Below are 12566 nucleotides of genomic sequence, written 5' to 3' on the forward strand. Positions count from 1 at the left end.
TCACATTCTAAGCTGCGCTGCTCACAGCCCACCTGGAGAGAGGGGGTGCGACGCTCACCCAGCGGGAAGAAGGAAACGTATCACGCCAGCAACCACCGCGTGACCTGGAAGCGGCTCTGCCAGGGCGCAGCAACGTACGAAGCCACAGCAGGGATGCCGCCTCTGAAATGCCAGTCGGAGACCCAGGCCCTGGCCCACAAGCACTGAGGTATTAAATGATCACACTTCTGAGCATTGAGCTTAGGCTAACTTCTCTCCCTCACAATGACTGCTACATGCAAGTGAAATAATGGGTGTAATCTGTAATAGTTAGGAGTCACAATGCAAAGAATTTCTAGCAGATGAAAGCATTTCATTTCTTTCACCAATACCACTCTTTCAGGATACAAAACAGCCTCAATGACAAATATGAGACAAGGCTATATAATACAGAAAATACAAGATAATAGGGGTCTTAGTTCCTTTTCCTTCCCCTGGTGGTGAGGCGCAATTCTCCACACCCACAAATTATAGAGGAGGTTTATTTCTGATTGTCTTTTCAGTCCCTGACTGGCTGGCTGCAAGATGGTCATGGTGGACCTACTGGCTCAGGAGAGCTGCCACATTGTGGTCACCAAGAAGCAGAAGAAAGGGCCAGCAAGATAGCTCAGTGGACTAAATGCCTGCTTTGGCAAGGGACTGGGGTTTGATCCTGGTATCACATGTGGCACAAACCCCACCCTTGGGCGCACTGAGCCACCTGGACCAAGTCCAGGTGTGGTGGCACATGCCTGCAATTCCTGTGCTGGTGAGGCTGAGAACATGAGGATCACTACAAGCCCAAGCTAGTTAGTGAAACTCTGTACCAAATACATAAATGAAAAACAAAATAAAACAAGCAAAAAAAAAAAAAAAAAAAAAAGAGGACGAAGCAGAAGAAGAGGGAGGAGCCATGGAGAGACCCCCTTTCATGTCATACCCTCAGCGAATCACTTAGAACAGTGTCCAGCACTGTACCAGGCTGTGTGTGTGCAGTTGGCATTAACACCAGTTATTAAGTGTCGTTTTAAAATCACAGCAGGTAAGAGGTCCCACACGTTGGCTGGCCTCAAGCTAGAGCTGAGATGACACAACTGAGAGTGCCCAGCTCTGGGTGGCTGGGGAGGCGCTCCACCTCCACGTCACAGCCCAGCCCACTTGGCTTTCAGAGTGGCAATCTGTGTTGGGGTTTAGCAAAAATTAGTTCAAAGGCAGAACAGAAAAAAACACAGGCCCTACCAAAATAGCCACTTTGGGGTGAAAGTTTATACGTAACTATACAAAACCAGTGCATGCGTACCTAACACGCACACACTGTATTGTATCTAGCACACTGTACAGTGTGTGCGACATCTATCGCCAAATGCAAACAATATTTGTTGAAGTGCTTGACACTCCCATCACGCCTTGAAAAAAATAGATTTTAAAATACAAATGGTGCACTTGTAAATACAATACTCGTGATACAATCTGGGTGTAAAATACTGTAAGAAATACCTTGCAAATGGAGCCACCGAGAGGCATTAATAAGGGAAGTTAACAAAAAATAAAACAGCCTTTAAGCAATTACCAAACCCCACACTGTAGTTTGCCCCAAAGGACACATAAAACAAGGTATTTCCCACTTTTAATTCCTCAGAGATCCTAGGGGTGCTGTTCATCTGGGAGGAGCCAGGGTACTCACGGCACACGTGTGAGGTGCAGGGACACACCGGAACAGTCCTTGTGGTCATCTGAAAGCACACAAACACAAGTCTTAAATCGGAATACTTCTCCAGTGTTACTTCTGTTTGATGGTTTAGGGACTATGACATACCCATTAATTCTTTCAGTACCCAACCCGTCCCCAAAAGGACCGCCCCGCACAGGCTCAGGTGTTATGCTGGCTCGGGAAAATGAGTAGTTACAGACTTTTCTGCAGATGCGCTAGTCACTAGCTAGAGCTTGCAGAAGAAGGTTTTGCTATTTTCTCTGCATTATTGAAACGGCTGAAATACCCAGAGAGGCTGGTGAGCGGAAGGAATGGGTAGTTCCGTGAGGCGCCCAACAACTGGCTTTGCCATTTCCCAATATCTGAAGTAACCCATAATTTGTGCTTTGATGGCAGCGTATTACCATTTTTAGGGTCTGTGATGTCTCAGCTTTATGTACAGGAGCCACCTACACTGTGGGATAAACTGACGCTTATTCCTAACTGTCAAACAAACCCCACACTTTATTGATAGTGCCAAGACATCAGGTGAAAGGCTGCGTATGTCTCTTTATCTTTGTCAGCCTCTGCCGAGACCCCTTACCAACCTTCCTCCATTTTTCCTGTTTCCCCAAGTGAAAATAAAATTCAAAATGCCCATCCAAATTCTATCTCTACGAAAGTTTCTGAGTTCCACCACAGAGACCATGAAGAATAACTCAGAATTACTCATTTCTTATATTTCTACATAGGTTAAAAACTTTGTTTCATATTTTATTCTAAGTAAATTAAAAAAATAAGTTCATTGGTATATTATACATAATGATTGTATTCAATATATTAAATTTGAACCTATGCACAATATATTTGGGTTCCTTTTTATAATCCTCTAACTAAAATTTTAATTTCAATTCTGTTTATTTTATATACATGCTTATTATACATATCAAGTTTGTATACATTCATTTGTATGTACAAAGTTGATACAATTATACTCAAAACTATGAAGCAAAATGTATTAATAAACAATAGCAGAGGGAATAAGGTTTGTTTGTTTTTGGTACTGGGAATCAAACTCAGGTCTCTGAGCTTCCAGGCAGGTGCTGTGTCACTGAGCTATATCCACAGGCCCTGGGAATGAAGTTTTAATAGGTTTTTTTTTTTCATTCAGCAGGTCATTTTTTGTAAGAAAAATATGGGCAGCCTTTACAGAACAGCATAAAAATAGGCCTTTACAGAACAGCATAAAAATAACTAACAAGATATGCTTTGGTTTGACTTAAATAATGCTTACCACAATAAATTAATGTTTTGAGAATAAAATGAAAAGGAAATTTTTCTGTATAACGTTAGGTTTTAAAACAGTACAAAAATAAAGTAAAAGACAAACATTTTATATTTAACCATTTTCTATCTTTCTAGTTGTACAAAGGAATCTATCAAATCTCATAAATCAAGCTCAGGGCAGAAGTCTTTTCATAATAGTTTTAGCAAGATCTTTTTCATATTTTCAAGTGACTTTAAGAGAAAATAAATAATAATAGCGAGTAAGAACCTCAGGCTTATCTTAACCTTTGCCTATGCTTTTAAATACTAAATGACAACTGAGTGTATTTCCTCAATTTGTTACATAAAACACTTACTTTTAAGAACAACATTCCCCAAATATCCTACATGTGACTTAATGAACATGTCAGGTTTATACTGTTCTTGGAATGACCTTGCTGAGTCACATTTATATCTCCACTGATCCAGACAGAACAGCACAAAATATACCATCTCTTTGTATCAGATGAACTCCCAACTCCAGAGATTCACTGAGTTACCTCTGTCGACAGGAGGAAACATTTTTCATGTGTATACAAAAATGCCACCTACTGCATAAGCTTATTCTGAGAAGGGAGAACCATCCACTCACCCAGTACTTATTTATGGGTGTTTTATACTTTTTTTTTTTGGGGGGGGGGGGTGGAACCGGGGATTGAACTCAGGTCCTTGCACTTGCCAGGGAAGCGCTTATGCCACTGAGCCATCTCCCCAGCCCCTCACCCAGTACTTATTAACCAAGCAGCTTCTTGCAGGCATTATGCTCTACACTGGGTTAGAGTGAAATACAGATAGGTAGATACATAGACAGACAGACAGACAGACTGACAGACAGACAGACAGACAGACAGACAGACAGACAGACAGACAGACAGAGACAGACAGATCAATCTCGCCATCTATTCTGGTTTCCTGCTCTCAGCTGCTTATAATCTCCAATAGGAGAGGAGGTGGGGCAGGAGAGGTAGGGAAACGCAGAACACCAAGAGTGGAAACAGAATACTCGATAAGAAAATGTGTGGCAGGCAGCTAGCTGTCACGCTACTGTGGTCAGAGAAGGACCACATCTGGCCAGAGCCTGAAGGAAGTGGGCTCCCCGAGACTGGCAGATAAACATTCCGGGAGAGGGAGGTGTAAGGTCTCCAAAGAACTGAAGATGCGTGCAGGACAGGAGTCCGGGCTTGGAGTCTGTGCACAAGGAAGCCACGCAGCGAGGGACAGGGTCAGGTACAATACCCGCTAGGAGCACGGCCTTTGTACCCACACCTTACGTATCAGTCAGTGAATGCTGCTAAGGTTTTTAAAAAAATTTTAATCACAATCTCAGAGGAAATCTGGGCCACAGGATACCTGCCTTTAAACCCAGCCCTGGGGAGGCTGAGGCAGGAGGAACTCAGTTAGGACAGTCTAGACCACCTCATGACTTCAAGGCCAGCCTGCAATATGTAGTGAGACTGTCTCAAACCACCACCACCGCCGCCACCACCACGACCACCACCACCCTACCACCACCGCCACCACCACCGCCACCACCACCACCAAAGCAACACCACAAATTCCAGGGAAGAGTCCCCCCGCCCCCAATACAGTATAGGTCTCAGGAAAAGGTCAGGTGAATACTGAAAAATGTCTTCATTTTTCATAACATCTTTGCACTGACAGAATGAAGTGAATCACATTTTGATTTTTAATGTAAGTTGGATGATTATTCTTCGTCACACTTCAAAAAGTTAAACAGGAGAAATGAATAAATAACAGGTTCTAAGAATTGTTGAAGGGATAGCTCAGCAGACTAAAGTGCCTGCTTAGGCAGAGCACAGGGACGGGGGTTCGATCCCCTGTGTGCTGTGCTGGACCCCCCCCCCCAGGTTCGATGAGAAGGTGATTGAGACTGGGCATGGTGGAACGCACTTGTAATCCCAGTGCTGGGAAGGCTGAAAACAGGAGAATCACCATGAGTCCAATCTGTGTAGTGAGACCCTATAGACCCTGTAGACCCTGTCCAAAATACATAAAAAAAAAAAAAAAAAAAAAAAATTGCTGAAGAAATTTATAAAGTGTAACTCTGTCACCAGGTTCACTGTAACTCACGGTATTATGCCCAGTATAATAAAACAAATCATCTTTCTGGTTGATAATGTCCTTTATTAGAGCTATCTAAACTGAGAAGTTTTTCTTCAGAGAAAACCACAAAAATTAGCCATAAACAACTTTTTTTTATTTTTTATTTTTGGCGGAACCAGGGATTGAACTCAGGCCCTTGCGCTTGCCAGGGAAGCCCTGATTCCACTGAGCCATCTTCCTGGCCCAAATAAGGTTGGCTTAATTTTACTTTTTTTTTTTTTTTTCCCAGACTCGGGGATTGAACTCAGGCCCTCGAGCTTGCCAGTGAAGCTATTATTCCACTGAGCCATCTCTCCAGCCCCCATGAACAACTTTTAGCCTAAAGAGGCTTCTGATTCTCTTCTCAGAGTCTCCTCCAGATGAAGTCAGCTGTCCCTGGGTAACTGCCCTCTACTAGCGTCCCTCTCGGGAAGCTTTAAGGATGAGGTGCGGCTGCGCCATTTGCCACCCTGTGCAGGCATCAGACTGCATTTCTTTCTTTTAAGACTATATGTTGAATCAGCTATCTGCCATATCAAGTAAGAAATTCAAAGGCATCCAACACAAAAAGAAAACAGTAAAAAGATCCAGGAATAATACAAGATGGACCTTATAGAGAAAAATGTGAGCTGGGCTTAGATGCTATAAGGATTTGCAGGAAAAACTCACTTGGAGTGACTCTAAATTTTGTTTCTAAAGTACAAAGCATGCATGGGAGTGTGCCGGTGGATATTCATAGATCCAATGCAAAGCCTTTTCTGTTTCACAAAACATTCCAGGTATCAAAATACAGAGAAGGAAATCTAGCAAAAACATACTTTTACAAAACATATTACACAGCTTTTGAAAACTGGTCAAGAGTCTGTTTTCATCAAATGTATCTGGTTGATTTTATCTAGTAATTGAAAGGAATTTAAAATTGTGTGTGTGTGTGTGTGTACGCACGTGTGTGTGTGTACGCACGTGTGTGTGTGTGTGTGTGTGTGTGTGTGTGTGTGTAGACATGGTGTTTTAAATAATGCTTTAGGTTATCCACCGTTATTTAACCCTGGAGAAGTAGAACTACACATCCGGAACTTAAAAAAAAAATTATTTTGTTTATGTGCAGTTTAATAGTTGAACAAAATTCTTCAAGTTTTCTCCAAGTAAATATTTATAGAGTGTTCTTACTTGTATTATAGGCGTTATTGCATTTCATACTTTCACTACTTCAAAATCAAAGCTCATAGTCATAAATGGTTGGGATCTCTTCTGGGACATTCTGTGCAGCGTGACCCCAGAAGCCACTGGGAGCAATTTGAATTCCACCAAGCAAGGTGGTCTGCGCCTACAGCTGCTCCTGCAGCCGGTGGCGGCTTTGGGGAGAAGCATATTTCAGCCTCAGGCTCTGGCAGGGAGACCATGACCTTTTAGCTTCAGCGTGGGCCTTGCCACAATGATAGATTCCTATTTTCATAACCTTTACACTGATCCTACTTCTGGTGCACTCAGAAACTGCAGCTGGTTTTGCATATTTCCCTGACAATTTGCAGGGTGTTCTGCTTTGTCCTTCTGTTGTCACTCAGTGCCTGGGCCACCAGATATGAAACCTCATGGAAACGGATCCATTTCAATTTGTTAGCCGCACATGAAGCCCATCTCTGACATGCGTCATAACTGAAATGGTGCTTAAGACATTTCTGACAACAAAGAAAAACACCATTTCTCCTGGTATTTTGCCATATAAATGAAATAATGAAATCAGAATTGAGATAGGGAAGAAGCATATAGAAAATGGACTCAAAATATCAAAATCACACACTGACTGGACCAGCTGGTGGAAAAGAGTGTGGGACTAGAAGAAAGAAAATAAGAACATGTAGGGCTGGCCAAACAGGTCAGCGGATTAAAGTGCCTGCAAACAGGCACAGGGGCTGGGGCTTCGATCCCCAGGCCTGCTGTGCTGGCCCCACCCCTGGGGCACCCTGAGATGGCAATTGAAACTGGTGTGGTGGTGGGTGCCTGTAATCCCAGCTCTTAGGAGGCTGTAAATAGGCAGATCAGTATGAGTCAGATCTAGTAGTGAGACCTTGAACACTCTATAGATCCTCCCCTCCCCCTAAAAAAAGAAAAAAAACATGAGAGGAGAAGGAATGAAAGGAAAGTTAAACTAGGATAGAAGACCAGAAAAATGGAATCCCAATGCTTAAAGTAAAGATGCGAAGAGTAATGAGTCAACAAACTAAAATGGTCCTAAGTTATGGGACCGATTTTGTTTGAATAAAAAACATGATGGAAGAAAACTATTCCCGTGATGTATAATTCAATATAAATACTGTACCTTTGCTCATGTCAAATTTGTTGGGTACAAAATTTAGTATTATTTTAATCATACACAATTATTTGACCACAGTATCATGCCTTTAAAGTTGATAATTAGTTTACAGTAACAAGCTGAGTTGTTTTGTCTAAAACAAATGGGATCTAGAAAGTTATTTAATACTAATAGATTAGTGCTAGTAACCAGTGAATATAATAGTATGAAGCTGTAGTCTGCAGTTGAGATAATTTAGGTAAAGCACACAGCACTAGATTGGGAGCTTAGGGAAAATTTGCTAAAAGTTATTGTTATTCTTCCAATTGTATATTGCAATTTTTTTTTTTAAATTTTCTGTAGTTGGTACAGGGTATCACTACACACCTTAGACTCACAGTGATCCTCCTGTTTTCAGCCTCTCCAGTGCTGGGATTATAGGTGGGCACCACCATGCCTGGATTTGATGAGTGGCTCAGGGAGCCCCGGGGCTGGGCTGGTGTGGCATGCTGTATTGGGGATTGATCCCTGGTGCTTGCGCTTGCCTAAGAAGGCGCTTAGTCCACTGAGTTATTTCACCAACCCTCTATTCTAAAAATATTAGAATATGGATAATATTCTCTCTCTCTCTCTCTCTCTCTCTCTCTCTCTCTCTCTCTCTCTCTCGTCTTTTTAAGACAGGATCTCACTATGTAGTTCAGGCTGGCCTTGAACACACTTGATAGCCGAGGTTGGCCTCAACTCACAATGATCCCCTGCCTCAGTCTCCTGAGTGCCAGGATTATAGGAATGAGCCACCAAACCCAGCTGGGTAATTACTTTTAAGAAATATACTTTTGCTGTTATACACCTGTAGTTTCTTTAAGGGAGGAAACTGAATTACATCAAAGTTCTCCAAGTTATAACAAGAATAGAAAGAAGGTGGGAAGGAATGGGGAATATCGCTGTTTCAGGAGAGTTTAAAAATGACATTTTAATTTAAATTTATATTACAGATATTGCACAAAGCAGATTCTCAGAAGGCTAGAAGCTAGGAAGATGTAGAACAAAGTCACCAGCTGAAGTAAGTGAATGTCAGTAAGGTAAGCGCCATATTGTTGTTGAAATGAAGTTCTTGACTTAGAGGCCACAGAGCTGTGAAGAAGTTGATGGTGCAACATTTGATAGCTCAAGTTCTACCTTAATCAGCGCCAGAGCAACCTGAGTTTTGTTTGCTTTGCTTTGGACTAGAAGCAATCAGTTCAATAGGCTCCAACATTTGAACCAACCAGGAAGGTGGGGAAGAGACTATTTTTGCTAACACTGAAATTATCGCTTCACCCTGTACTCACTTATCCTGTGCATCTGCTATCACACAAAACTCTTGATAGCTCTTCTTTTAATGTAGTTCAAGGTAGTCTTAATTCTGTTTTGTTATTTCAAAGTAAATGATTACATTTATTGGATTAGGCTCCAGGTATGCTGGTGAATACCTGACCTTAGCCAAAACTGTTCTGTACCTGATTTATAGAGAACTGAATTTAAGACATATTTCTCTGTCATGATTAGTTTTCTCATGCAGTAAGATAAAAATTTTAGCCTACTGGATTTTGAGATAATGAAGTTGAAACTCAAATTCATCGGATAGATATCAGACTGCATTTGGGTGGTATTATGGCTTGTGGCTAAATGTCCAAAGCCTCATGCAGTCACAGGTAGGGCTTTTTAGAGGTGGACAGGTCTACTCTATGTGATGCTGAAATTATGGGTATATAATTACTGAATTAATCTGGCATAGTTCTGGATAAGGCCCACCTAGGTGTGAGAACCACTTGCCAGAAGGGTGTGTAACATCAACAGAATGTGAGGCACAGAACAGGGACTGATGCTGCTGTTTTCTGCACGCTGCTTTTATTGCCTCCTGCCTGCCATGAACTGTTTCTCCCCAGCAATGTCCCTTTGCCAGGCCACCCTGCCTTGAAGACAGACCATTATAGATTGGAACTTGTACAAACTGTGATTCAAAATAAACCTTATAACCTTTAACTTTAGGTGTTAGGTACTTTATCTCAGCAACAAGAAAATAATTGAGAGTGTCATTTCATTATGTCATTATGTTCCATTATGGTGTCATATATATGCACTGAAAGTATAGCTAATGTTGAATACAGCTGAAAAAATAATTTTCTCAGAGAAATGTAAAATAACAAGTATAATAATATCTTAAAAGCACATCACAGCACAGGCTTGTCTTGCATTACTGGTGGTGGAGTAACAAGAATTCTCAAAAGCTATTTAGGATGAAATAATTGAGTATATCCAGACACTGGGTCAGGCTTGAAAATATCATTCTATAAGAATCTAATCTCCAGCAAGCTAAAAACTGGATGACCACTTCACAAGTGTCCTAGGCTGCATTTTTTGAGAAAGTGCTCTCTTCTGCTTAGGCAGAGATGTGTAGCCACAGCAAGGCATTTTATCAAATATATGGACTCATTGAATTCCGAATTGGAGAGGTCCCCAGGGATGATAGACTGCACTGCTCTTGTACTTTATAGAGAGGGACAAAGAAGCTGCAGAGATGAAGAGTCTTGTCCACAGTAATTCAGGCTCCTGACAATATACCCAGTTATCAAATCTAATGCACCCGCGATAATGCTTAATCATCATAGTTACAAAAACAGACACTGATATTTCTTATAGACTGCCAAAGCATTTTATCTGCAAAATACGCTGAAAGTGAGACAAAAGAATTAAGCCAGGATAAACAAGTAACCAGTGGTACTTAAAGACATCCACTTAAGCGGGAAGCTCAATTCTCTTAATGGGAGGTGAGTGCCTGGGATGTGACGTGATCCATCCCAAACTATTTAGCTCATTTTGCTAATAATAGCGCATAATTCCTGTTTGGAATCATACCTAAGTCATAAAGTAAGTGTGTGGCATAATGCATGATAATAACCTATCACAGCTTAGATTTTAAGAAGTCTGTTGGCCTCTCGTAGATTTTCCCTCTGGAGATAGCCCTCTCTCTTTCATGCGCTCATCTTGTCCTGGTGGTTTCCTGCTTCAATAAATGAATAGGTCAGCCATTGATTCTCAGGGAACCGAGGTCCTGTTAGAAGCTATAGTCTGCTAATTGAAAAGGCCTTCAGAGAGTCAGTCAGAGAGTAGATTTCAATTCACTACACTCTCTTACAAAGCCAAGCCAAGGGAGAGAGCACACCCACTCCCTGTTCTACCAAACCATAGCTTCAGGTAATGGACTATTTCCTTATGGACCTACTTTTGAAAAACATGCCTGAACTACTGACAAGCCTAAGAAAAGCAAAGAATTCGCTTCATCCATAATAAATACTTGTTTTAGAAAACTTGGAAGCAAACCTATGTTGCATCACATCCTTCGTTAGTGTGTTCAAAATGTGATTCAAAGGAGCCTTTCTCTGCTTTATCCTCTGAACGTAGGCAAACATACATGAATGATAATCAGCGCAATTGCCAGTCATTTTGCAGTAATATATATACATAAGTATTCTAATAATTATTTGGCTATAAAGCTGTCTTGATCATTACCTTATGGTACTTTTTTTTTTTTTTTTCTAAATTAGCAACATTAAATTAATGGGACAGACACTGTTTTGCTGAGGCAGAGTCACGGCTCCCGTGGTAATCAAGAGTAGGCGATTATTTGGGGATTAATTTCAAAGGCGGGCAAATTTTCCTCTAATTAAAATTACCTTGAAAGTCCCACAGGATAATGAAGAATAAACTTTCCTAACAGATTCAGCAAATCACTTTCCTTGATGTGGGAACTTCCTGCTGTCAGCTGGGACACATTTTGCTGTTTTTTAAAAGATATTTCTACACAGATGAGATATAGCCTTGATTACAAAGGCTTCCTCCAGCAGCTGAATCTCAGCTGCAGAGACAGACGCAGAGCCAAAGAGGAAATAAACCCAAGTGAGGAAACAGCAGACCCGTGTCTTGCCTGCTGTTGGCTAGGGGCAGAGGCCAGCTGAATGGAACCTTGGCTGTAAGCAAAGCGAAGACACGGCTCCTTTGTTGGGTTTTTGGTACTACCTGGATTATAAATGTAAGTCTAAGTCACTTCATACTCAAAAAATAAGTTAATCATTCCACTTAATTGATATACCAACATGTTTAAGGTTTTATCAAGAGTTTCTTCAGAACATAAACAGAGTCATCAAAATTTTCTGGAAGACTTCCTAAATTCCTGAAAGCATATTCTCAAAGTATTAGGACCTTACAGTTACAGAACTATCAAGATAAAATAACCCCCATTCATAAGCGCCAGAACCCGAAGCTGTCACGACAAATGTGTATCTATCTGCTTAGCAAAATATAACCGAAACGGGTGCTCTTAATGTGCTGCCAACTACACAGAGGTTCTCCTGGAGGCTGCTGAAACCTGGCTTAGCTGACGAGCTTCGCTGCTAAATAAACCAGCATGCTGAAAAAAGAATCTTCAAAAAAGAATTCCTTTTGAAGTTGGCACTGCAGCGAGTTAGTTTCTTTTGATTTTGTATTCACTGCTTCGGGACTAGAAATTACCAGCTTCCATTTGCCTCGTGGCGAGGGAGAGAAGATGCATTTATCTATCCTGCAAGAAGATGACTTTCACAAATGACGGACTGCGCTGCTCCCAAAAGAGATCAAACGGAAGCCGGGGAGGGTCACTAACCTGCTTTTAGAATCACTCTGCAAAGAGGGTGCGAAGGCCTGACTGCAGCCTGAACACCTGCAGCTGCTCCCATCTTTTATGAACACAAGCAACAAAAAGCATCTACAGCAACGCTTACGACTTACACTATTCCTCTCTTAATACTAGGAACCTGCTCTGCAGTCATCTGAAGAAGAATAATTAAAGATAATACCCACAAAGGTGAGGTAAATACAGTATTAAAAAATATGGCACAGTGTTTGAAAAATCTTGGTCCTTACACTCCATATATCTACATACAGAAAGGCAGACAAATCAGAAAGTCCAGCTCCTAGCAGTATTAAAAAAACCTAATACAGAAATGCAACCAGCACTGAAATTAAGGGAAAAAAAAAGTTTTATCCACTTCTGGAGCCAGGAAGTTTTACGTTTTTATATTTGTGTACATACCATAATTAAACACTTATTTGTCTTCA

The 12566-nt window shown here is 41.2% G+C and overlaps 1 protein-coding gene across 1 annotated transcript in view; it reads right to left on the minus strand.

Moving 5' to 3' along the window:
• Pam (peptidylglycine alpha-amidating monooxygenase) overlaps positions 1-12566 on the minus strand; it is a 188553-nt gene that overhangs the window by 85660 nt on the left and 90327 nt on the right. The window contains exon 7 of the mRNA XM_004625468.2: positions 1703-1751. Coding sequence (XP_004625525.1) covers positions 1703-1751 — 49 coding nt within the window. The remainder of the gene's footprint in view (positions 1-1702; positions 1752-12566) is intronic.

The sequence above is a fragment of the Octodon degus genome, unplaced genomic scaffold (assembly GCF_000260255.1).
Source record: "Octodon degus isolate 3935 unplaced genomic scaffold, OctDeg1.0 scaffold00009, whole genome shotgun sequence".
NCBI lineage: Eukaryota > Metazoa > Chordata > Mammalia > Rodentia > Octodontidae > Octodon > Octodon degus.